The sequence below is a fragment of the Manis javanica genome, chromosome 4, assembly GCF_040802235.1.
Source record: "Manis javanica isolate MJ-LG chromosome 4, MJ_LKY, whole genome shotgun sequence".
Lineage (NCBI taxonomy): Eukaryota > Metazoa > Chordata > Mammalia > Pholidota > Manidae > Manis > Manis javanica.
Genome location: NC_133159.1, coordinates 96,908,977 through 96,936,734, shown reverse-complemented (window position 1 = coordinate 96,936,734; position 27,758 = coordinate 96,908,977). Strand labels below are relative to the sequence as shown.

The window sequence follows — 27,758 nt, the reverse complement described above, 5'->3', positions numbered from 1 at the left end:
AATGGAATTGCACATTCAGTCTTACCACTATTTTCCAGTTTTATGAAAGTATAAATCTGGATTTTAATGTTGAATCTAACATTCAAGGTGAAAAAATAATACCATGAAAAAAAACTATCCAAAAGCACTGCTGGCTGGCTCTGAGGATTTTTCTTTGTTCTGTGCCTTAGATTAAAAAAATGAATAGAAGAGCAGGCACATGAAAAGATGCTCCACATTGTTAATCATCAGGGAAATGCAAATCAAAACCACAATGAGATTATCACCATAGTTAGAATGGCCACTAACCAAAAGACAAGAAATAACAAGTGTTAGTGAGGATGTGAAGAAATAGGAACCCTTCTACACTGTTGGTGGGAATGCAAATTGGTGCATCCACTGTGGAAAACAGTATGGAGGTTCCTCAAAAAACTAAAAACAGAAATAACATTTGACCCAATAATTCCATTTCTAGGAATTTATGTGTCATTATTTACAATAGCCAAGTTATGGAAGCAACCTAAGTGTCCATCAATAGATGAATGGATAAAGATGTGGTACATATACACAATGGAATATTATTCAGTCATTAATAAAAAAACCCTGCTATTTACAACAACATGGATGGACCTAGAGAGTATTATGCTCAGTGAAATAAGCCAGGCAGAGAAAGACAAGTACCATATAATTTCACTTATTTGTGGAATATAAAAACCAAACAAAACAAAATGAACAAAATAGCAGTAGACTCATAGACACTGAGACGTGACTGGGGTTACCACAACAGAGGGGTTGGGGTGGATGGGTGGGAAGGGTGAAGGGGATAAAGGGGCACAAAAATTCTCAGTCATAACATAAGTTGTTTTGGGGATGGTAGTATAGCATGGAGAATATAGCCAATGACTCTGTAACATCTTCCTATGTTGACGGATAGTAATTGCACTAGTGTGGATGAGGACTTAATAATATGGGTAACTGTTGAACCACTGTGTTGTATACTTGAAACCAGTATAAGATTGCATATCAATGATAGTTCAATTAAAATGTCAAAAAAATCAACAGAAGAAAATCCACTAATTTAGTAATTATTGATGACAATCTTCAAAAGAGAACTGTCACATCACACACACATTTTTTAAAAATATAAAACTACACATATAAATCATTACCTTTATGTCAGTGTCTGAAAAGATCAGTATGGAATCAACAGTGCAGTTCTGGATTATCATTCACAGATAAAGCCTGTCCCCAAATCCTGGGATTATGCATACTCTAGAAGTACATAAAACTTTGAAAGGACCAAAATGGGACACATGGTTTTAAGAGACTAAAATTCTAAAGACTAGCTTTATATGACTCTTTCCTGTATCTCACTACCTGAAAAATGTTCCTCTGGTTGGTCAAGCATCATGCTGGTTTTCCTTTCCTATCCAACATTTGCTCCCTGCTCCCCAAAAGATAAATTCTCTTCTCCTTTTTTATAGAAGAAAGGCTTACTTCTTATTCATCCTAAATCTTTCTAAGGTACATTGCCCTAAAGTGTAAAAATCTCCAGGTGCCACAGGGACAAATCAAAGTTCAGATTTGGGGGCAAACATCTGTATCAATCCACCTATAATAGGAATTCCTACTTTTTACTTATTTACTTTACTTACTGTAAAGTGAGGCTCAGCATTCAAAATAGAGTATTCTGGCTCTTGGCTGCTCTGAATTCAAGTATACTGTAGAGCGGCGAGGGAGTGATAATTTTTATCAGTTTCATTTATCAGTACACCTCTCCCCTTACTATTAAATAGTGCTTTTGCTCCAAGGGAAAGACTCTCCACAGTAAGGCAAAGGCGCATTAGTTAGGGATAATAGAGGCAGTGGAATCTAAGTGATAAGCTCTAGGTAATAGAATCTGAATTCAGAAGAGATGTTTGTCATGACGCATGCATGGTAACATGTTTATTTTAATTAAAAAATGAGTTAGACATCTCTGTCAGAAAGTAAGTCTGATTTGGTTGATAGAATTCATAATGAGAACTCACCCAGGCAATTAGGTTTTACAGAGAACGTTTTCCAAAGTTTAAAGAGCCAAATACGTATCTCCAAGGATTTGACAAAAATGTAACTAAAATACATGATATAATTTAGAACCTTATGATCAAAGGAAATTTAAATGTTTAAAAATTTATACAAAAAATTTTTATTGTGGAAAAGCATATAAGTAATAAGACTTTCAAGTACAAAATAATTATAATAAAATCATAGAGAGGAGTGCAATTGATATGAATTCAAGAAGAAAAAGGACATATAGCATTTATTATTGTTAGAGAGTGTTCATGTATTTTTCAATGGGTACTGGCAGGTATAAAGTCATTACAATCCATGTGATACACTTAAATATGGGGTATTCTAGTTTTATTTTTGTGTGTTAATTTTGTATCCTGCAATTCATACACCATGACCAAGTGGAATTCATCCCAGGGATGCAAGGATGGTACAACATCCGAAAATCCATCAACATCATCCACCACATAATTTTATTTTTAAATGTCTATATAATATATCAATAATCACATTCTTTGTGATTATTTAACCTTATGATATCAACTTAAAAATGTTTCAAGGGATATATGTAGTTTCTCCAAATTCTTATAGAAGGAATGTGAACAAAAAAATTTTAAGACCACATCTTTAGTGGATAGCCATGGTTGCTACTTGAAAAGACCACCAATATCTGCAATTCTGCCTGTGTGAAGGAGATAAAGTCTTAATTTCCAGTCACCTCAGTCCCTAAAATTAACATAAAATACTGATTTTTCCACTACTATTACCTCGCCAATATCCACACTTTGCCATTAATGTAAACATTAAGCATATAAACTTAAGACAACTCTTTTTTCTTTACTTTTTTCTTTTTATTAAGGTATCATTGATAAATAATCTTATAAAGGTTTCACATGAGCAACATTGTGGTTATTACATTCACTCATATTATCAAGTCCCCACACATACATCCCATTGCAATTACTGTCCATCAGCATAGTAAAATGCTATAGAGTCATTGTCTTCTCTGGGCTACACTGCCTTCCCCATGACACCCCTGTACTGTGTGTGCTAATCATAATGCCCCTTAATACACTTCTCCCTCAGTCCCTACCCACCCTTCCTACCCCTTTCCTTAGTCCCTTCTTGGAGTCTGTGAGTCTGCTGCTGTTTTGTTCCTTCAGTTTTGCTTCATTGTTATACTCCACAAATGAGGGAAATCATGTGGTACTTGTCTTTCTCCACCTGGCTTATTTCACTGAGCATAATATCCTCTAGCTCCATCCATGTTGTTGCAAATGGTAGGATTTGTTTTCTTCTTATGGCTGAATATTATTCCATTGTATGTATGTACCACATCTTCTTTATCCATTCATCTACAGATGGACACTTATGTTGCTTCTGTACCTTGGCTATTGTAAATAGTGCTGTGATAAACATAGGGGTGCATACGTCTTTTACAATCTGGGATCTTGTTTTCTTTGGGTAAAATCGTAGGAGTGGAATTCCTGGGTCAAATGGTATTTCTATTTTTAGTTTTTTGAGAAACATCCATATTGCTTTCCACAACTGTTGCACCAAAATGTTCCATGTGCACTTGAAAAGAATGTGTATCCTGCTACTTTTGGGTGACATGTCCTGTAGATGTCTTTTAGATCCATCTGTTCTGATGTGTTGTTCAGTGCCTCTGTCTCCTTACTTATTTTCTGTCTAGTTGATCTGTCCTGTGGAGTGAGTGGTGTGTTGAAGTCTCCTAAAATGAATGTGTTACATTCTATTTCCCCCTTTAATTGACAGTATTTTTTTCACATATGTAGATGCTCCTGTGTTGGGTACATAGATGTTTATAATGGTTATATCCTCTTGTTGGACTGACCCCTTTATCATTATGTGATGTCCTTCTTTGTCTCTTCTTCCTTTCTTTGTTTTGAAGTCTGTTTTGTTGATACAAGTACTCCAACTCCTGCTTTTTTCTCCATATTATTTGCATGAAATATCTTTTCCACCCCCTCACTTTTAGTCTGTGTATGTCTTTGGGTTTGAAATGAGTCTCTTGTAGGCAGCATGCAGATGTCTTATTTTTTTTATCCATTCTGTAACTCTATGTCTTTTGATTGGTGCATTCAGTCCATTTACATTTAGGATGATTATTGATAGATATGTACTTCTTGCCATTGCACTTTAGATCTGTGGTTACCAAAGGTCCAAGGGCAGCTTCTTTACTATCTAACAGTCTAACTTAATTCGCTTATTATACTATTTCAAACACAATCTATAAAGGTTTTTTTTGTCTTCCTTCTTTTTCTTCCTCCTCCACTCTTTGTATGTTAGGTGTCATATTCTGTATTCTTTGTGTATCCCTTGACTGACTTTGTGGGTAGCTGACTTAATTTTGCATTTGCTTAGTAATTAACTGGTCTACTTTCTTTACTGTGGTTTTATTTTCTCTGGTGACAGCTATTTAGCCTTTGGAGCACTTCCATCGATAGCAGTCCCTCCAAAATACACTGTAGAGACAGTTTGTGGGAGGTAATCCCTCAACTTTAGCTTATCTGGAAATTGTTTAATCCCTCCTTCAAATTTAAGTAATAATCTTTCCAAGTAGAGTATTCTTGGTTCCGAGGCCCTTCTGTTCCATTCTTAAATATATCATGCCACTCTCTTCTGGTCTGTAAGGTTTCTGCTGAAAAGTCTGAATGACAACGTGATGGGTTTTCCTTAGCATGTGATCTTTTTTCTCTCTCTGGCTGCTTTTAATACTGTGTCCTTGTCCTTGATCTTTGCCATTTTAATTATTACATATCTTGGTGTTGTCTTCCTTGGGTCCCTTGTGTTGGGAGATCTATGCACCTCCATGGCCTGAGAGACTGTTTCCTTCCCCACATTGGGGAAGTTTTCAGCAAATATTTCCTTAAAGACACTTTCTATTCCTTTTTGTCTCTCTTCTTCTTTTGGTACTCCTATAATGCAAATATTGTTCTGTATGGATTTGTCACACAGTTCTCCTAATATTCTTCCATTCCTAAAGATCCTTTTTTCTCTCTGTGCTTCCACTTCTTTGTATTCTTGTTCTCTAATTTCTATTTCATTTACTGCCTCCTTTACCTCATCCAATTTGCTTTTAAATCCCTCTATTGTATGTTTCATTTCAGATACAGTATTTTTTGAAGTTTCTATCTCTTTCTTGAAGTCTTCCCTGAGGTGTTGAATATTTTTCTGTAGCTCCATGAGCATGTTTATGATTTCTATTTTGAAATATTTATCAGGACAATTGGTGATTTCAGTTTCATTTAGCCCTCTTTCTGGTGTTTGAGGGATTTTGGTTTGTACCAGGTTCTTTTGCCCTTTCATATTCCTAATGATTGCTATGGAATAGTAACTTTGTGTCAGTGGCACTCTCTAGTGCCCAGAAGCTCTAATCTCTGAAGCTGCCCATCCCCTAGAATGATGGCAGGGGTTACATGCATGTGGCACCAGTGCCTGCCAGGAGGGAAGAGCTCTTTCCTGCTTCCTGGCTGCAGTGCCTGCCTCCACTGCCTCAGTGGGCCAAGCCCACAGGGAGGAGCCTCTATGTATGTCCTTGTAGCTGCCATAGGTGGGGTTGTCCTCTGGCTGGCCTGGTGTGATGGCTGGGGCAGCAGGTTTGCGAACTGGTGCCAGCCAGGAGGAAGGAGTGGCAGGCTGAACATCGCAGTGAGGGGACTCAGCGCTGTGTTGCCAGCCAGGGGGATGGAGTGCCTGAAGTTCCTGAAAGTTCCCAACCTGCAAAGTTGAATGTGCCGGAACCATTTTATCCACCTGTCCTTTCTCCTGAGTGGCAAGTTCTGTGTAATCCTTGCCCTCTCACTGTTGGGAAGTCTTTGAAAGTGCCTGCCTTTCTTTTGTCCCAGAGCGGCCAGTTGTAGGTACCTGCTCTCCACAAGTAGCTGGAATCTCAGTTTCTCCAAGTATTCCACCTGTCTTTGCTTTCCAACCCCACTATCTCCAGAGCACCATGTAATGTGGGTTCATGCTCCTACAGTAGATCTCTAAGGGTGGGTGTTTAGCAATTATGGGCTACTACTCCCTCCCCGCTCCATTTCTCTTCCTCCTGCCAGTGAGTTGAGGGAGGGGAGGGCTTGGGTCCTGCTGGGTTACATCTTTACTATTTTACTCTTTTCCATGAGGTCTTCTCATTTCCACAGATGTAGGCCATCTGTTACAGTCTTCTTTCCAGTCACTCTTTCAGGATTAGTTGTTATTTGCTGTATTTTCATGTTATATGTGATTTTGGGAGGAAGTTTCTGCCTCACTCCTCATACCACTATCTTGTTTAATCCACCCCTTTTTCTTATATTTGCAATTAAACCACTTTTTACAACCATACCTAAGATCCTTGAGTTTCCCACTACCACTCCTTAGTATATTTAACACAGCAGATATATATCACAATGAACTCACTTCAGTGCTGAAGAACTGGCTATTTCTCAAACCCTTATTTATAGTGATTTTCTTCTGCCTATCAATGTGGTAAGTAAAAACTGCAATAGTACAGTGTTTAAGAGCTAGAGTTGAGTTTGAAACCCAACTTTGTTACTTACTAGTTAGGTGACTTAGGGCATGATACTTGATTCCCCTTTGCCTTGATTCCTTTGTTTTTAAAACAAGCTGATAATAGGACCTGTCTCACAGAGTGATTGGGAAGATTGAATTAGTACATTTATACACACTGCTTAAAATATTGCTTAGTTCCTAGTAAGTGCTATGCAAGCGTTGCTATTATTTGAGAAATTGCTTAAGACACCTGTGACACCAAGGCCATTCATTCAGTCATACTGTCATTACAGAATAAATATTAATATTTACAGTATGTCAGACAATGTGCTAGACGACAGAGGTAAAGGAGAATATAGTCCCTGCTTTCCAAAGTTTCACACAATGTTGGGGAGAACAAACATTAAAGTAACATGATAATATTAACAAACAAATGTTTGTAATTGCATAAATTTAACTAAAACTGTTTGTTTCATTGAGCTTTGGACTAAGTACTATAGAACTTCCAAAAACAAAGTATTTAAATCTGACAGGAGATCCCGGAAAAGGATGTCTAGACAATGTGACTTTTAATCTGGGTCTTGATAAAGTAGGAAGGATAAAAGTGGAAGCATAGATAAGGAGGGAGAGGGCATTCAAAGCAGAAGAATAGTTGTGATAAAGATCCCATCTTCAAGCCAAACATTTAGGAGTATCAACACTATCTTCTATAGAGAAGAGCTCCGAGAGAACTATAATAGACATTTCCATGATCTTCTACTGCTTTATGTGCATCTATAGTTTATGACTGGAATAAAATATACCCCATTTTCTTCATGTGGCATGCTCCAATAGTTAAACTTAGTGTTACTCTTTTATGTATAATTACAGGTGTTAATTTTCCAGACCCAAACTGGGTACACTGTTCTCTGCTTAAGCAGTTGTTGTATTTGATCTGAAAGATTTTTTTAAGTAATAAAAGAAATGATTTTTATAAAATATTTTAAATTCTTTATAAGAAGAAAAAGTAGTGTAACAACCTAGTTTACAGTCATAATTAGTTTCAATTTAATCTGGGTTTCTTATCAATGATGCAAACAACTCCAAGCCAAATAACTTTGAATATTATAATAAATAATTTTAAAGAATGTTTAAAATAATATTCATGACCACTGTTTACCCATGAACAGATATGACACGTACCTATGTCTGAAGGACGTAAAAAGTCTGTGTCACACGTGAAAAAGGTCTGATGGTCCTGAGCTGATAAATTCATGTCATAGTATGTAAGTGGTTCTTTACCAGTCACCCAAGTGTATCTTTAAAAAACACAAGAAAATATGTAAACTGAACATGAGAGAGCATCTGTCTGCTATAACAGACACTATTAAAATTTGAAAATATACTGCTACAAATTCTATTTCAGGATGCTTAAAAAGCTTTTTAAAATCAGTAAGACAAGAGATAATGTATAAAACCTACTTAGGGTATGATAATAAAATGTCAAATACCAAAGGGAAAAGGCTGCATTATTCAACAATGCTTCAAAACTGGATTTGAAGGGATAAAACAATTTGACTTAGATATATACCTTATTAAACATGCTTAAATTCTCAGTGAGTTAGAATTAAGTATTAAAAGTCAACGTCAAAGAAACTAGAAGAAAACACAGGTGGATTTTTACTAGATGTCAAGATGATAAAGGGCTTTCAAAGCATAAAGGCAAAGAGAACCTTTTTCCAGATTTTATTAAATTAGAAATTTAAACTTTTTTATCTCTCTGAAACCTACAATAATTAATAGCAAGTTAACTAACTGGCCAATATATTTTTTAAGGTCCAATATCATTGGTAATTAACATGTAGTCAGTTAAAATTATGAATTTTTACTCTAGATCCATCAAAATGGCAAATATATGTTGTCAAGGGTAAGGTGGAATGTGGATTCACACATACTCCTGGTATAAACATGAACTGGCATTTACATTTCTCTTTCCAGAAATCAATTAGGTTGTATCTATCAAGAATTTTAAAAATATCCACCTAGTTAGGGGATGAGTACATGGAATTCTATTACACCATTCTCTCTTTAATTTTTGAAATTTTCCATAATTAAAAAAAAATTAAAAGAAAAAAAAAACCTGTTCACACTTTTTGATTCAGTAATTGCAGTGCTACAAATCAACCCTAAGGAAATGATCATATATGTTTAATAACTACAGGCTAGACATTTATATATAAAGATATCCCTCTAGTGTAATGTTAATGGTGAACTGTAATCTGTAACCTAGAGGAGAGCAGAAGGTATGGTACCTCCATATAACAGAATATAGAATATAGTACAAGCATAAAAAATCATTAAAGAAACTCATGTTTTGAAGATATTCTGTGGGAAATTCACATGTCAGAAAAAAAGGATGTATAACTATATACACATTATGATGCTCAAGTTTTCTTTCAATATATGAATATAAAAGAGACTGGGTGGAAATATAAATAGAAGTTATCACTTAATGGTAGGAAAAAGTGATTTTTACTTTCTATTTTATACATCTCTTTAATTTCCAATTTTCTACAATGAATATACTTCATTTTATAATCCAAAAATTAAACATTTTAAAAGCACATAAGTATTATTTATATATATGATCAAAGATTTTAAGTTATTTAATAAGATAAATTGCCTTACTATTTAAAATTTTTAGCTATTTTGTGAGAAATTATCATGAAGGAAAAAGAATATGAAGGAAAAATTCTTGTTTTTTTAGCAAAGTTGTGCTACACATCCTAAAATCATAAAATTTATTAACAACCTACATTATTTCCAAAATGATTAAAGCACTTAAAAAATATAATGTACAATGTCAGTAACTTAAATTGGATGTAAACAAAGACTTATAAAGTAAAAATAAGGATTGGGCCTTGGAGCCTGGAATGAAGTTAAAAAATAAAATGCATACCATAGTTGTATATACTTGCTAAGGGTTGGCTACAATATGACTTTAAGCTTTCTAGAAACACACAATGATTATCAATGCAATTTAGACTTTTACATTAAGACAAACTAATCATTCAAAAAGAAGCATAAATAGGGTGAGGGGATAAAGGGACACAAAAATTCTCAATCATAATATAAGCTGGTCACAGGGATAGTAGCACACCATGGAGAATACAGCCAATGACTCTGTAATATCTTCCTATGTAACAGATAGTAACTGCACTAGTCAGGGGGAGGATTCAGTAAAATGAGTAACTGTTGAGCCACTGTGCTGTATATTTGAAACCAATATATGATTGTATATCAACTACACTACTTCAATTTTTTAAAAAATTTCACATTACTAATAAAGAGAGAAAAAAGTGGAAAAAGAAAAAGAAGCCTAAGTATTCCTGATACTAAGAAATTTTCTCTTTAAGATCTTCATGAAGTGGACACGGTGTAATATAATAAGGAATAGCCTAAAACCTTTTTATTTTAATAAACACAGTGAGAAGTTGAAGGACCTGTTTCTTGCAGAATTCTTTAATACAGGGTAAAGACATCTCTCATGAAGCCTAGCTTTCCCTTCCCAGGATGTTACTCTCCTACACTATTAAGTCCTTAAGCACAGGGATTATTGCTTAATCATTCTGTATTCTCATCATTTTGCACAGTGCCCACACATACATAGTATATACATGTTTCTTGTTCAACGAATTAAATGCCCCAGTGTACCTCCAGGCAAAATACAGCTCTTCTCAGAACAAAAGTAAAGTATCTTTGGTCATAAGTTTCAAAGATATTTTCTCATTGAGGGTAAAAACTGGAAGAGAGACACAGTAGTGCAGATAGGAAATAACAATAAAAATACAATATAAAAACACTATACCCTGTACTGTTGCACAAATAAAGTTCATATTCACATTGAGATTGTTACTTTCTAGTGAATCCTCAAATTTTGAATCTGAGCACAGATGCCTAGGAATATGCTGACACTTGTAATTTTCTCTTAATCTCATTAATTCTTTGAAAAGGCTTTCTGCCATGTGACCAAATATATACTTATTATATATTATAAAAAAATGGTTAAAGAAATGTTTCTCATGATTATAAAAACAGTCAAGATAACTAAACCTTGGGCTAATCATTTTATCTATTATATATCAGTATCTCTCCAACTAGAAAAGCTCCAATATATTTATAAAAATCAATGTTTCTATAATCCTTTTATTCTAAAACCAGTGCCATAATTATGCTGAAAGCAAAACGTAATACCTTTTGTATTCTGCTCCTCTGAATAGATTTAGAGGGTTTCTCCATACCTTGCATTCTAAAAAAAAAGGGGACAGGTGGGAAATGACACAGTTTAATTAACTGCAGTTAAATTCTAGTTTCACCTAACATTTTTGTAAGGTTACTGTCTACTGTGCACAGTGCTGGCCACACATAACACAAAGATGGATAGGACTGCATCACCCCTGCTGTCACATAGCATAGCATTAAATCTCATCATTCCCCTATTTCTGTCTTCACAGCATTTGGCTCATAAAGTCAATTACAGCACTTATCAATTATAATGTGATTATCAGTTTGGTTTTCAGTTTCTCCCTTTAAATATGAGGTCTTAAGTGTTAAAATTAGTTAAGTGTTCAGTAAATAACTGAACTGTATTCAGTTGCTTTTGTATTCCTGGAGCCTAATAGCATTGGAACTAATAATTGAATTAAATGTAGTCTGAGAGTTCATCACATAAATTATCACCTAACTGTGTGATAAGTACTATAGAAGAGATATGTTTTGTTGCAAAGAAAAAAATTAAGTGATTAATTCTGATCTGGGAAAACAGAGAAGGCTTTAGAAAGGAGGTGACATTTGAACTGATACTGAATCACTGTAAAAGATGAGTAAAAGGTTCCCAGATGAAGAACATGCTAAGCACAAAGTATTGGTAGACTGGAGTACAGAGTAAGGGGTGAGGAGAGTTATAAATGAGGCTAAAAAATTGAATGGGAGAAATTGATGAAGGAGCTTCTATACTACATAAAGGAGTTGGGATATTATCCTTGGTCAATCAGAAGCCGTCAAAGGTTTATAAGCAGAAAAATAACAATTATCAGATCTTTCTTTAAAGCAGAAGTTCTTAGCATATGATCATGGAACTGCAAAATAACAACTCTTTCCAAAATAAATTCCAAGACATTACTTGTCCTTTTAACTGTGTTGACTTGAACTCAGTCCTGAGAGTGAGGCTTCCTTAAATTTTGTGCACCAGGCACCTGACTTGCCTGACATTAGTCTCAGTCCTGCAAAGTTGAGCCGCTGGTGTGAAATCAATGATAGGTAAAACTGCCAATGTTTGGCTTGACTTAAGGCAGTGACACCAAAATGTACTAGTCATCACTGGATTTTTTACCCCCTAACCCCAGTAAGATAAGGCAATACCACATATGATGATTGTCTGTAATTTAAGCAATTATTTTTTAGCTTAACTGGCCTGGTTTTTTTTTTTTTCACAGAACATGATTTTTTACTTGAAAGAGCCTCCAAGGGACAAAGTTTTGGTTATTCAGAGGCATACCTAGCAGACATTTTTTCAGAGGTCAACAAAATGGCCTGTCAATTTCAAGGGAGAAAAAAAACCAGTATTTGCTGCTAATGATAAAATCTGAGCTTTCAAGGAAATACTAGAATTTTGAAAAACCTGTATCTGCTACCATGAGCTTGGCAATTTCCCAACACTTAAAAAACTTTTGAGAGACTGATGGTGACATTAACAAATGTGATTTTTACAAATCATAAAATGTGTCGACATTTGGAAGATATGCATAATTCACTGAACAAGTATTTTCTAAATGACCAGGGCACAATATTATAAAATTATACATAAGTAAATGACTCATTCAAGATGTAAGATATACCAATAGATTTTAATGTAAGAGAGCAGGAAAAGTTCACTGTATAGTTTCTGATTCCATAGACTTTAATAAAGCACCTCTTAGTAAGGTTTTAGTATAGTATCAAAAAAGAATATCCTCAATTTTCTGAAAAGGTTATTGAAATACTCCTCCCTTTTCCCATTATAAATCTGTGTGAGCCCAGATTTTCTTCATATACTTTAACCAAAACAACATATCACAACAGACAACACAGAAGCAGATATGAGAATAAGCTGTCTTTTATTAAATTAGACATTAAAGAGATTTAAACAATGGCAGTCTTCTGACTAAGATTTTCTTGTTTTGGAAAATATTTTTCATAATTGTCAGCTCATGCTGATATAGCAAAATACCACAGACTGGGTGGCTTAAACAGAAATTTATTTTCTCACAGTTCTGAGGGCTGGAGGTCTGACTTCAGAGTGCCTTCATGGTCAGGTTCTGGTGGGAGCTCCCTTCTTAACTCGCAGATGGCTGCTTTTTCCCTAAGTCCTTATATGTCCCTTCACAAGGTGGAGAGAGAAACTGATCTTTCTCTATTCCTCCTCTTATAAGGCTACTAATCCTATCAGATTAGGAACCCACTCTATGGTCTCATTTAACTTTAATTATCACCTACAAATCCTACCTCCAAATACAGTTACATGAGAAGTTAGAGCTTAAATATCTGGGGAAGAAGGGACACAGTTCAGTCCATAAAAATACAATAACAAGCAATGGGTTTATTGTTGTTTTTAAAAGAATTAATAAATAATTTAAATAATATTTTTTTAAAAATCTGCTTTAATTTCTAATATGGTAAATATGGGAGACATGATCAATATTTATAAACAAAAGCTCTTTGAGATTCTCAATAATTTTTAAGAGTGGAAAGGATTCCAGAATTCAAAAAATTTGGGAACCACTGTTTTACACAGTTAAGGGGAGAGGACATATTAAAAAGGGAAGTACCAAAGTCAGAGAAACCAGTTAGGGTACTATTGCAATAGCCTCAGAGGACCTAGATATGGGGCAATGAATGCTGAAATAAAAGAAGGTAGAATGGAATCAAGATAATTTTTGAGGGGAATCAAATCAAATATGATATAGGTCAACTGCTTGGAGAACGAAGGAAAATAAAAGAGAAATAATCTGAAAAAACTCAAAAGTTTCTAGTATGGGAACTAGGTATCATTAATAGATTTTAGGATTGTGGGAGGGACGCCTATTCAAAGAAGATAATTAGTTTGATTTTGGGAGGAGTGAATTCAAGGTGCCTAGGACCATCAAAGGTGGAGATTTCTTTAGCAGAGCTAGAAATATGGATCTAGAACTTAAAAGACAGTGCGGGGGTAACATTCTCTTTTAAATTGAAAATTGGTTCTACCAGCATATATGTCTGTGGAAGGTAACATTATAGAATGAGATGCAGTTACTGTGGGCAAGAAGTTTAACCAAAGGAGAACTCTGACTCACTTTTGAGGTCAATTCAAGCATCTCTCCTGTAAAACATTTTGTGAAACTCCTTCCAATAATTACTAACTACTCCTTCTTTTGCCACCACAGTATTTTCTACACACTCTATAAAAGTCTTTTATATCTTTTGCCATCATTTACATGTATGTCTGTATCCTCTACCAGGCTGGAATGTTATCTTCACTCTCATTATAATGGCATACCCAATCATACAATAGGGAAAAAGATTATATAATGCATTACTGTTATAATTATTTACATACTGAACTCCAAGCTTCTTGAGGACAGATCTATGTTATATTCATCTTAATGTCTCATTCTTAGGAGTTCTATAATTATTTTATGAAACGGACAAAATGAGAAGGGGAAAGAAAATTACCATTATTCCTTCCTGTACTCTTAAATGGCTGCCAATCCCATCCCTGCTATTCCTGGTCAATGCCCACTAATGCTTCAGAGCTCAGCCTAAATGGTACTTTCTCAGAGATTTTCCTTGACCATATCTAGAAAGTGCTAGCACTTGTACTCATATTGAACTTTTCTAATAAAATAACTCTAATGGTTAGGTTTATTGAACAAATGAAACATTTCAGCATTCTGTGGAATAAACTCATTTGTATTATCACTATATGATTATCACTGATACCAAATGAAAGGAACAATAATAAAGAAATATTTCTATTTGGCTTTGAAAATGTTATTTCCTAATTGCCTATCATTAATAATATATACTTTGTATTACTATATACATATAGACAGTCCATAATATGACAGTGGAATACCCATACAGGAATAACTGAGATTTTGATGTTTTTGTAAGTATATTGAGAAGAAAAAAAGTTTTCCTAACTTTGCTGTCTTGGCAGAGATAGCTGATTGTCTCTGTTCTCTCCTTTATCTAATAAGAGCTCCTGATTTTTAGCTGGATATATGTACACTGAGAAAATGATTGCAATTTCTAGCTTCCCTTTCAGCTATTTACAGCTATTTGGCAAAGGTCTGAACTGCAGGAAATAAATTGAAATAATAGGTAACACTCTGAGAAGTGTCCTTAGCTGCTGGGGGTAGGTTAGAGGTAAAGGGTGTCCTTCTGGCCTGTTCTCCTTCCTGCTGATTGTAATGTGGTTATGATGGCTGAAGCCAGAGCATCTGTCTTGGACCACAAAGAAAAACTGCAATTGGAGACAGCAGGCTAATGAAATAGGAGTCTGGTCTCTGTTGATCATTGCTCTCCACTTCAGCCATGGATTACCTATATTTACATGAATGACAAACTTCTCTCTGTTGTGCATTTTCTACCTCTCACAGACAAATACCAATCTTAACTATACAGCTCTAAAAACACATTAGACAAATAGTCACCTGACATATTCTGTCTGCTGGTTTCACCTTCTCTGTCGCTGGAAGGAGAACCTGGCTCCGAAATGCTGTTTTCTGTTCCACCCATCAGTGGCCGCAAATGGTTTACAGATACTTGCTCAATAAAAGATATGCCATGCTTATGGAAGTACCACCATTCAAATATCTATGACAAACAGAAAACATCCTTCACTTTAAATAGAATTGATCAGCACATACATGAGCTCAATTAAAACATTCTCTCAAGATGTTCCTATTTAGCATTTTAAATACCCTCTCATTCCCCAAAATAAGCCAAAGACAAGATTCCCCAATAACACATGCTAAGCAAAATACCTTTTTTATAGCTTTGTCATGAAATTTAGACAAGCTTAGGAAAAACTAGGAGAAATACATCTGTAAGTAAAGCATTAGGAAACAGTAAGAAGTGTTTAGTTTATAAATAATCTCTTACGTTACATTGTCATTTTATTCTACTGCGTAATTAAACGAAAGACAATATTGAAACAACTAGCAAGGTGGATTAAACACCAGAGTAAGGCTAAGATGCCCACATTTGACTCCCACTTCAGCTGTTTGCTTTGGGCAAGTCACTTGAGCTCTAACATCTCAGACTCTCAATGTCCTATCTATTAAATACAGTTAACAAGAATTATAAGTGCCTTTAAACAATAAAGTACTATTCCAGTATTTGGCAGTATTCTTACTGTAGGTTAAGAGGCTGGTTCCTATACTGAACCACTTAAAAATCAGGATATTCCCTTCTTTCTGTTTCCATGGTTTATAAAAAGAGGAAATACAAAAAGAGGAATCGAAGCCTTCTGTGCTGAATTGGAATGTTTCATATATGGAGGCTCCAGCCTCCTCAACTCCCTTTGCCTGGCTTCTTTCGGCTTCAGCTTACATGACAGATCCTCAGGGAACATTTCCTGATCTCACAGAAGAAAAGGCTGTGTATGCATTCCCTTTGGATCTCGGGTTTTCCTTTGAACATCATCTTTTCACTTGTAATAATTAAACAACTGGATTTATTGCTATTCTTCAAGTTCCCCAGCACACTATCTCCTACTTCTTTAGGTAGAGGTAAAACACAAGCATCATAACTAGCTTCCTCATTTCAGGTTGTAAAAGAAATTATAAACATAATAACTTTTGCTAATAAAAACTTACCAACATTGTAAGGGTAATGATACCATTTAACCTTTAAAATGTTACTTTAATTTCCTAACCTTTTTTAAGTTTAAAACTCTGATTTAAAAGGAGTAACAAACTTTAAAAAACATTTTATATATTGTATGTATAAATTATGTATTATATTTAACATACGCAAGTTTTTCTCCCCCCTTATCAATGAGGAAACTAAATAAGAGAATTTATGTACTGACCAAAGTTATCAGCTAGTAAGTGGTAGAGTCAAGATACAAAACTACATCTGGTTCCCAGATCAATGCTCTTTCCACTACAACAGCTGTTTAAAGATAGTTTATCTTCTTTATTTAGACTTTTATATGCTATTGACTAGAGTTTCTAAAATATGCTTAATTATGGGTGGGCTTTATAAATCAAGATATTTTGAGGCTTATATTAACACATAGTTTTCATCCTAAATTCAGTACTTTTAAGTCGAGAGAAAAATCCCTCTCTTGTCCGACATTTCATTTTAACAAAATGGTCAAGTGTTAGTCCCTATTTAAAAACAAACCTTCCACTACAAATGCCATTATTTCTACTACAGTTGGAGAGCACCACCTAGAGATGAGAAAAAAAGCACGAAAAAATTCATTGGCTGTGCATGCTATTATACTTTCTAAAAGTTTTATCTGCAGCAGTGTTTTTCCAAAGTTTACACCAGGAAACACTAGATTCTAGAGATGTTTATAATACAGATTATAAAATTTAAAAGTGTTTAAATTAAAAATGAAAGCTTGGTCAAATAAGACAAGGAAAAAGCTGAATTAAAGTTACAAGGTTTCTTTATTGTTGGGTTTCTCCAAATCACAATGGCCAAAATGCACTAAGTGCTCACCCTGAGCTAGCAGCCAGGTTGTTGCAAACTTTTACACACGTTATTTCATTTACTACTCACAATCCTATGAAGGTGATACTATTATTATCCCTAGTTTACATGTGAGGAAACTGGGAGCTTAAAAATGTTAATTGACTTGCTCAAAGTCACACAACTGAAGTGATGGTTAGCCTGGTTCTGAAACCGTTCTTGAACACTCCAGAGAAGGTAATTGGCAGCCCATTGGCTGAATCCAAGACACAGATAAATTTATAGTTTGCTTAATGGTGCCACCATTTTGAAGTATTGGGAGATTGTATATAAAAACTTGTATATCCAGTTTCTATACAAGTCCACATAGCAACAACTAGCTTTTAACCCCTTCTTGAAGGAGCATGTACTGTCCAGATTACCTAGTTCTCAAAGCAAATAAGGAATTTAATTCTTACACTGCCCATTTCATTCATTTCTGTTACTAAACCGGGCCTTGCAGGCATTAAGTTTGCAACCCACCCCCCAGCCCTCTGGCCCCCACCTCCTATAGTATACAATAGTCTTTTATACACAAATGAACATTGCCAATTTCTAATAGTGGAAAGGAAGATGCAGTGTTTTTTCAAATGCTGAACATATCTTGAGAAGGCTGATCTAACAGTATTTATAATTATTTTAACCATATAAAGAGATTTGATCTTTAGATAAATACCAAAGCATGAAGGAAATGGAAACTACTTACAAATATTAGTCCTGATATCAAAGAAGATGTCCCTGTAAGTGCCACATAGAATTTGGGCGTCAAAGAATTTAAGAATACTGTTACTGTAAAAAGGGGGGAAAAATTAAAGTTTAAAAATATGCAAATTCAAAGTACTCGTTACACATATGCAGGTATCTTTATGAGTGGAGGAATGTAAGTAGTTAGTAATATCTAGCATGAGATTCATTTGAGAAACCTGTAATTTTTTAAAAGCTACTTCAAGTTCCCATGTATACTTTAAAAATGCCTTCACACATAAAAGGGTAGGGTTTTACACTATTGATTTGTTAAATAAGCAAATCAAAATGTGGTAATTTAGCTTGTTTTTGAGACTTTAAGAACTTATAAAAAATCTAATTTAGATAAGAACTGCAAATCTAAAAGGATAAACTAAACAAACATCGTTATAAAAGGACGTTTAAGACCAGTCCCCTAATTATTTTGGTGAGATACAAAACAGCCTTCCATATTAGAGGGAAGAACACAGTATACATTTTTGGTATGTCAGCTAGAGAGGCAAAATAGCCCAAAGAGAGTAGCAAAACAGAGCTCCCTGCACCTGAACTCATTGAAAGCTTGGACCAGATTCTTCACTTCAAATAAATCTCTCTGAAACTGTGTTTCAGAAATAGTCAACTACTCTTAACTTAGAGATGTGCCTAGTTAACATTTACAAAAATGTATGATAAACTCAATGAATAACATTTCACTGAGCGTACTAGTAAGCACCTCATTCGCTCATTACAAAGACATATTAGCTCTTTCAAACAGTCTAGGAAGGCCAAATTTATTTAGCTTGTTGTAGTGTGTTACATCTAAATTTACATAGTACTTATGTTCTAAAATGCCCAAAATACTTCAGAACATTATCTCAAGTCTTTCCTGTCACCTCATCTAATGGAAAAACGGACAGCTGCCTTTTCTTGCTACAGAAAAACAAACCACGGTACTGAGAATCAGTGATCACCTAAAAGAAATACTTGCATCTTGTTCTGAGGTTGCTGTTCAGAGATTGAGTAGAAATATTGTAATAACATGGTAAAACGCCCTGGCTTCCATACACTTTGTTCTGGCTACAGCTAAATGATAGGATTCGCCAGAAGCCACGGGGATCATTACTTCTTACACATCGTTGTATCTTCAGCCCTTACTACATAGCAAGCTCTTTACAAACACTAAAGAAGGGAAGAACCCACTGCCGCTTGTGGTTCTCTTTCTCTTTACTTCCTGTACTGTTCTATTTTATTACCTAAGATAAAGACTAAAACAAAGAACAGACAAAAATAACACGAAAACTATTTCTTGACAATAGTATTTTAAAACATGAAAACGGTTGGCTAAAATCATGGTAAGATTTTTGAATACTGAAGCACTCATTTTATTATCTGGGCGTGATTTTCAAGGGATCCTAACAATGATAGGGGTGTATATTGAATTCTGCATCTAAATCTTAAAATACTTTCATCTGTCCTACCACTGTCCTGAGGCTCACAGCTTGCCAGGCGGCTTTTGCTCCCTAGACTAGGAAAGAACAAAGGGCGGATCCTAAAAGACGTCAGGGAGGAGCCGACAGCTGCAACTCAGGTTTGACAATCAGCTGCGGAGTTGCGGCCTAAGAGAAAAAGAATCCACTTGATCGCCCACCACCGACTCATTCTCCGAAGCCCTCCAGTGACTACTGAGAGTCTCTGTCCTTTGGTCCTAGCTCCTGGCACTTCTCCTGGGCCCCCCGCCCGTCCTCAGGGAGGTCTGGGCCTCTCACCCGCTGCCAAATTCTCACACAGCCTCAGCGGGACCCTCAGAGCGTAAAGCAGCCCTAGTCCCGCCACGAACCACAACGAGGCCCCAGTCCCCGCCAGCCCGGCTCGCAGCCGCTCCCTCCAGCCCAGCGGCGGGCTCAAGCCGGGAGCGGTCAGTGGAGGAGATGCCGCAGCAGTCGCTGCTTCACTCAAGCCGTCGCCGTCCGCCATCTTGTCATTCCCTTTGGCGTCGGGAGCTGGAAGGGAAGGACAGGAAGCCGAGAGTCAGGAATCCTGGGATAGTGGCGGACCTGAAGTTGGCTTTGGTGAAGGCTGGGAATCGTGGGGGACGCGGACTGAGATTTGGAAGGTTGGAGGAGCGTCCCGGGACTGGGCCTACCTACTCCTTGGAAGGGCGGGATTCCTTGGAAGGGCGGGAAGAGGCAGACAGCGGCCCCTATTTTGGAGGACCCGGCCTGAGATGTGATCCCGGAGTAAAGTGTGTTTTCTTCCCTACGAGTGAGGGTCACCTTTCACCCCTTTCCTGGGGTAGGAGAATCCACGACCGTACCACGGGCCGAGCAGCACTTAGCTCTTTGGACCCCGCTGCCATGGAGGTCACTGATACTGGGAAAACCTACAGGAGTCACAACTGCTTTTTAATGGGATGGAGCTCGGGCGCCAAGAACAGTCGAAACACGCCCCCCGCATTCCATAGATGAACGTGGGAATGAATGTAACTCAGTGGGAAAGATACTAGACAAAATCATTTTAAGGCAAAGCCGAGCTCCTGGGGCGTGGGCGCTCAGAGCCCTTACCGCCTGCCCTTAACTGACATGGCGCCCTCACGGTCAGCATTTCCGGCGGGTCCTTCCGAGGACCCCTGCGGTGAGTCCATCACTTGGCTTCCTTCCCGGCCTGCCTCGCGCCCAGGCTGGGCTGGGCCAGAGCAGCCCAAGATGGCCGACTTCGAGGATCGGGTGTCGGATGAGGAGAAGGTAAGGGGTGCGCCTCTCTTTCTTACCTCTTCCTGCGGCAGGGAACAGGGACCCGACCGGCAGCGGGGGGAGCCCTTGCAATGTCGTCAGGAAAAAGAAGCTTCTTGGCCGGTGGTGGCGTACTCTGCAGCTGGGACGTTTCCCTCTGGAGGGGCTTTCCTCTGCCTCACGGTGGCCCCAGTTCCCCATTCCTCAACTCTTCTTTTCCTCCTGGGCCTGAGGCACAGCCCAGTGGCCATCCTGCAAGAGAAGAGTCTGCCTAACCGAAATCGTGATTGTGGACTCTCTTCTGCGGTTAAGAGCGAACGATAGTGATGTGGCGACGTATCAAGAGGCAGTTATTTTACCGCCTTTAGCTGTTGGGGCTTACCCCATCCCCCTATTTTTGAACATAGTTGAGACTAATTAGGGCGAGTCACTTCCTGATCCGTGTGGCCTCTTCACTTCCCTTTACTCCTCCCTCCTCAGGAAGTGATTTTGCTGTCACGACTTCTCGACAGTCAGAGGTTCCCATATGTTGTCCTCCTCTCACCTATCCACCTCGTTCCTTTCTACTGTCGACAGAATTTGCAGTAATACATGTTTAAACCTCAGGGCATTTGCTTAAGAATTTGATCACCACTCTTCCCTGTAGACGCGCCTTGATTGTACGTGCGTATATACGGTGACTCCGTCCCTTACGTCTTACATCTTCCTAAAGATCGTTTTAGAAAAATAGTTTTCGATTTCTTGTTAACAAATCAAGAATAGCCAGCACGTTTTTTTTTTAACTATAGAAAGGTTTAGTATCCCACAAAAACCTCTGTTAACACATTCATATATGGACAGAGCATCGTGCCTTCTTTGATGCTCCCTGAGGTCTCTTTGATTACAGTTGTTAGTGTATAATTTGTATAGTTATTTCTTAAAAAATGGCCTAAACACGAGAGCATATTCTACATTAGATGGAATAATTTCTTTTCTAACAACTGCACACCTTAATAATGTGTCAGGCTTTTCAGTAAATATGTGATTTTTAGGGTCTTAGAATTTAGAATGGTTTCGCTAGAGATGACTCGTTTTAGGTCAAGAGTTACGTCTTTTATTTCCCACAGTAACTCTTAGAAATGTGCACCCTTTAGTGCTCTGTAAATGTATCTGGGCTCTTTCTTTTTTTAATAAAAGAGATTGGGGCTGCGAAGGGGACTGTTGATGATCTGGGAGTCCTCCGTACACAATAATTTGATACATGCATGGCATGCCATTTTGAAAAGCTCGAGAAGGTGCTAAACACTCAACAAGCCATTGAACAACACTTTTAGCATTAGATTTTCGCTTTCCTGAAAGTTCCCATAAATGTGTAGGATTGGGGGGAAAGGCATCTTATGTATATGAGCTTATGCTGGAGTGAAAACTAATAAAATGTTCAATCGAAGGCAAAAAGCTGTGACTCAGATGAAATTAAACTACAGTGAAAATCATGGATGACAAAACGTGTTAGTCCAACTGATGGCCCACTTGTTAAAAAAATATTGATAAAACAAAATTCCACTAATTTAAAAAACTTTATTGTACTCGAGATTCTACAGTTATCAGTGATACATTTAGGAGTGTTGTCAGGTTTTTGTCTCTGTCGTTAGGTTAGAATGCTTTTTTTAGTTGAACTTGGGAAAATACATATGTATTTCAAAGTGCAAATTAAGATGTATTTTCAGTGTTTGAATTAATAACATTAGTAGTCTTGATTTTTGTAACAGCGGGTCTTTGACTAGTTTCCTCTTATCTCCTAGCTTCTTTTTTTGCTTAATTTTAATGTAACAGGCAAATCAAAATTCAAATGAGAAGGGTAAATCTGCCCCAAAATACTGATGAATTTCATATTTAGTAAACAGTTTTTAGAGTAACCACATTTCTTCATTAGTGTGAATAATTAAGAATAGCTGATAACAATTCAGGTTTCATATAATAAATCTATATGATTTGAGATTACTGAAATTTTGTTAGATTTGTATTTCTAGAGATGAAACTGGTCTGTATTTCTCTGTTGTGGATCTGTAAGTAAAAAGAAAGGGCTTTGATTTGCAAGATTCCAGTTCTCCTTCAGCTTCATACTATCTTGTCCTACTTTCCTCCATGCCTCTGATTGCTTCTAGCCGAACTCAAGAATTGAGAAAGTGTTTTTCCAACAAGACTTGTCAATATGAATGCATTAGCATTCATAAACAATAATCCTTAAAACTTAAAAATAAGTAATCTTATAAAACTTGGACAACCAAGGCACTGTTGACAGGGACCGTGGATGTAGTCAGAGTAGGGTGAGGGCCTCTAGAGGGGGCAGGGCAGGATATTTGCAGTCAGAGCACTGTAACTACATGCAAGGAAACCCCCTTGCTAAAACTCTCTCTTTAGCATACTAAAAGGCCCAGGCCTATATGCTGTCTTTCCTCCTTCAGATCTGATGATGTGATTTTGCAGGCTGGGCAACTAATTTAGCAAGTAAGCCCAGGCATAAACAACACAGTAAAAGGCAGGAAGGATTCCACCTTAAAGATAAGATTGCATTTTAATACCCAAGAAGTTAAGACGTTAGAAATTCTTCACTTACTCTTTAGCAAACAATGCCTCAGCCCACCTTGGGGGCTGAGCAGGTGGCCTTGTTTCATATTCCCCAAGATGCTGGTATCTCAGAAGTTGCTTGTGTTAAGTTAATTCTAAATATTCAGGGACCACTTAACAAGTCCACACCCCTAAGTTTTTTTCATGTTCTCGAAAAATCCTCAGCTGCCTAGGCAATGTACCACTACAGACTTACTTGTCCCCTCCTGGTGTGAGCCGGGAGCTCTGTCCTTTTACTGTATCTCTAAAAGCCTGTACCTTGCTCTCCTGCCTTGACTGTTTGTGAAGCTCACTCTTCGGCTCTGCAAACAAGAACCCCAGCGTCACTGTTACAAACAAATTTTAGAAATCAGGATATATTCAGCCTTAATTTGTATTGATTGTTCCTTGCAGGAACCCTAAAGTTTCCTTTTTTTTCTCTTTTTAAATAAGACTTCAACTGCATTAGATTTAGGTTTTGTTTTTCATATATGTTTTTGTCTTAAGGCATGTATGTCATGATGCCGAGTATATTTTAATACTGTTTCTTATCTTTGTTACATTTTCCAAAAGCAGTGAACCCAGAGGTGAATTTAATGATGATGGTCTTGCAAATATTTCTGTAAAAGCTAGTAAGATCAACTGTTCTCATAACTGCTGAAGTTTGTATCACTTTATAAAGGAAGTTGGGTTTTTTAACTTATGCATTGTTACCTGAAATGGTCATAATGAACTGCCTAAATAAAACAGGAAGTTGAAAGTGTAGTAACTTGCAGAAATAATCGCTTTTAGTCTTATCCTCGAGTTCACTTGCTGAAAATGAGCTTTGTTCTTGTAGTTACTTTTATTATTTGGTTCCAAATGCATAACAAGATCAAAATGACAAGATACTGTAAATAGGAAGTTTGAAATACGAGATGAACTCTGAGTTCTTTGCACTGTTTCCTTTATTTTATGATTCAGTGTTTTTTAAGTGCAGAGACAACTTTAAGACTGGAAAAGAGTGTAATTAGCATTTTCCTCCCTTTAGCCTAACTAGTAGAATTTTTGTGTACAACCTCAAAAATACCACAACTGAGAAATGGATCTGTATGCTTTAAGTTTAGACAAGGTGTCATTTTTAAGGCACTATTTGACAAACAGGTTTATCAAAATTATTCAGTAGAGATGTAGAAAATGTTATAGATACAGAAATTTGAGGGCTCTGTGATAGCTCATGAAAAATATTTCTACTTTTGAACTTAAACTGGATTTCCTTGGTTGTGAATTACCTCCTTGATTTACATGAGTTATTACCCTTACAGGAAGAAAAAAATCCCTAAAGCTAATTTGCTATAGGGGTTTTCTCAGAAGTTATTGTAAAGTGTTAATGTGGCCATTCTTTTATCTTCCCTTTTTTTGTTAGCTGAATAGTAATCATATAAGCTATTAAAAAATCCTTGGACAGGAGCATAAAGCCTAAACAGGTGCAAACTCAGATGCCCAATCTTTGGTTAAGAATGTAGGTTTATTATAATTTATTCTAAAACGTGTTTTATTAGGACCAGTCTTACTACTAAGCAAAGGGTAGTTAAATTTTTTTCTAAAATTTAGACCCCAGGTTTGTCTGACTCAGAAGCCATGCTTGCTCATTACATCGTTTTTTCCATGTAACCATGAATGAAAAAGCTAGAATAGAGGCATCCATTTAATGAATTATAAATGAAGTATTGTGATGGAGAGGGAAAGAACGGTTCTGAGTGTCAGGAGGTTTGGCCTCTCCCTACTGTGCCTTTAGCTACCAGTGTGATTTTAGAAAAATCAATCTCTATGGGCTTCAGTTTTCTTCTGAAATAAGGAAGTAAGGAGAATTGGATCAAACTGAGCCAACAAGTTAAATGAACTTTTTCAAACCCTAATTTAACAAGTCTATTTAAAAATTGAAACGGTAAAATATTCCAGGAGTTTGTGTCATTGTCTGCTTCTGCACATTTGCTCTGATAATGAAACTGAATTCCTTGGTAACTGAGACCATGTCTTTTTATCTAGTGCCCAGCATACTACCAGTTACATAATGTAGGTACAACTTATCAGTATGAAGGAGACCAATCAATCATACTTCATTCATTTTCATATTTCCCAGTTCACGCTCCCTCATCTTTCCACACCCCCTGCCCCTCAGCTATTTCTGGTAATTCCAGATATTTGTGTTCAGGACTGTGTCCACTCTCGGTATTCTGCCATGCCACTACTGGGAACATTTCAACCCACTGGGAGCATTTTTCCTAATAAATACCATAAAGCTACAAAGCATTCTGTATATCAAAATGACTATGTATCTATACTTTTAGTCTTGCTGAACCCCTAATAAAAGTATTTCCTTCATCTGCTTTAAGCTCTCCTTTAGAGCTCAGAAACTAAAGGATCATGTATCTTTTCTTCTGCTCTTTTCTCTCTCAGTGTGTGAATTTCTTCTTGGAAAAAAAAAAGGTTCTTATATGGATCACCTCCTGAAAATAAGAACCCTGGATAGGAGAAATTAGTCATGATACTGAAGACAATATGGCTACTTGGGAATTTCTGCACTAATCATTTTATTAGCAATAAATCTAAAACGTACTTACTATTATTTTCCCATCTTCCTTCATCAGAAATTCCTGACAACTTCTGCATATCTGTTCATCTGCCATACTTTTAGTCAGTCTCAAAATATTAGCATCATCTCTCTTGCCCTTAGCCTCTCCTCTTTTCTTCAATTAGTATTTCAGTCCTCTAAATTCTTTCTTCCTATTGTTAGATTTCTGTTCCTTCATTTCCATCAGTTTTTAAAAAAAATTATTTTAGGTGTATAGGAACTATAATCATATGTTTAAAAATTAAAATGTAGGAAAGGTTGCAAATAAAAAGCCCTTCCCACCCCTCTGTTCCAGCCACCAAGTTCCTGAGAGGCAGGCAGTCTTTTGTATCTTTTCTATTCTGTGCCTATATAAAAAGACAAATAGTTTTCACTGAATATGTCCAATCTGTCCATATTACTACTACCATTTATCTTCATTCAGAACCTTTGATTTATTTAGGTACATACAATAAAATACACAGATGTTAGTGTACTTGATGAGTTTTGATGTCTAACCACTCACATAAACACTACCCAGATCACGGTAATTCTCACTAATTTCCCCCCCTCATCTGTATTACCCATTCCCCTATCCTCTTCCCTATGGTAACCATCAGTCTCTTCTCTGAGTCAGTTTCTTTTCTTTCTTTCTTTATTTTTTATTAAGGTATGATTGATATACACTCTTCTGAAGGTTTCACGTGACAAAGCGATGTGGTTACTACATTTACCCATATTATCAAGTCCCCACCCATACACCAGTGCTGTCACTGTCCATCAGTGCAGCAAGATGCAGCAGACTCACTCTGTGCCTTCTCTGTGCTACGCTGTTCTCCCTGTGATCCCCCACACCATGTGCACTAAACATAATACCCTCAATTCCGTTCTCCCTCTCTCCCCACCTGCCCTGCCACACCCCTCCCCTTTGGTAACCACTAGTTCATTCTTGGAGTCTCTGAGTCTGCTGCCATTTTGTTCCTTCAGTTTTGCTTCATTGTTATACTCCACAATGAGGGAAATCACTTGGCATTTGTCTTTCTCCACCTGGCTTATTTCACTGAGCATAATGTCCTCCAGCTCCATCCATGTTGTTGCAAATTGTAGGATTTGTTTCTTATGGCTGAATAATATTCCATTCTGTATATGTACCTCATCTTCTTTATCCATTCATCTGCTGATGGACACTTAGGTTGCTTCCATATCTTGGCTATTGTAAAAAGTGCTGCAATCAACAGGGGTGCATATGCCTTTCTGAATCTGAGAAGTTGTCTTCTTTGGGTAAATTCCAAGGAGTGGGATTCCCGGGTCAAATGGTATTTCTATTATTAGTTTTTTGAGGAACATCCGTATTGCTTTCCACAATGGTTGAACTAGCTTACATTCCCACCAGAAGTGTAGGAGAGTTCCCGTTTCTCTGCATCCTCACCAGCATTTGTTGTTCTTAGGTTTTTTCAATGCTGGCTATCCTTACTGGTGTGAGGTGATATCTCATTGTGGTTTTAATTTTCATTTCCCTGATAATTAGTGATGTGGAGCATCTTCTCATGTGTCTTTGACCATCTGAATTTCTTTTTTGGAGAACTGTCTCTTCATATCCTCTGCCCATTTTTTAATCAGGTTATTTGCTTTTTGGGTGGTGAGGCGTGTAAGTTCTTTATATATTTTGGATGTTAACTAACCCCTTGTTGGATATGTCATTTTAGAAATATATTCTCCCATACTGTAGGATGCCTTTTCTATTGATGGTGTCCTTTGCTGTACAGAAACTTTTTAGTTTGATGTAGTCCCATGAGTTCATTTTTGCTTTTGTTTCCCTTTTTTGATGAGATGCGATCAGG

General features: G+C 36.8%; 2 protein-coding genes across 13 annotated transcripts in view; one reads left to right on the top strand and one right to left on the bottom strand.

Annotated features, from left to right (window-relative positions):
• Positions 1–25,577, bottom strand: part of ST7L (suppression of tumorigenicity 7 like) — a 184,674-nt gene extending 159,097 nt beyond the window's left edge. For 8 of the 12 annotated variants that reach the window (XR_012130278.1, XM_037005388.2, XM_073234414.1 and 5 more), the window contains exons 1-6: positions 20,777–25,574; positions 19,776–20,009; positions 17,993–18,075; positions 15,255–15,417; positions 10,777–10,831; positions 7,726–7,841 (exon numbers count right to left, since the gene is read on the bottom strand). Coding sequence is in view for 11 of the 12 variants with exons in the window: in XM_037005388.2 (XP_036861283.2) it covers positions 7,726–7,841; positions 10,777–10,831; positions 15,255–15,417; positions 17,993–18,075; positions 19,776–20,009; positions 20,777–20,939 (814 nt within the window). In the remaining variant the exon portion in view is untranslated. Of the gene's footprint in view, positions 1–7,725; positions 7,842–10,776; positions 10,832–15,254; positions 15,418–17,992; positions 18,076–19,775; positions 20,010–20,570; positions 20,650–20,776 lie in introns of those variants that run through there. The other 4 variants (XM_037005385.2, XM_037005386.2, XM_073234412.1 and 1 more) reach the window with 4 other exon arrangements.
• Positions 20,005–27,758, top strand: part of CAPZA1 (capping actin protein of muscle Z-line subunit alpha 1) — a 68,810-nt gene continuing 61,056 nt past the window's right edge. Inside the window, exon 1 of the mRNA XM_037005395.2 lies at positions 20,005–20,750. Coding sequence (XP_036861290.1) covers positions 20,589–20,750 — 162 coding nt within the window. The 5' untranslated portion in view covers positions 20,005–20,588. The remainder of the gene's footprint in view (positions 20,751–27,758) is intronic.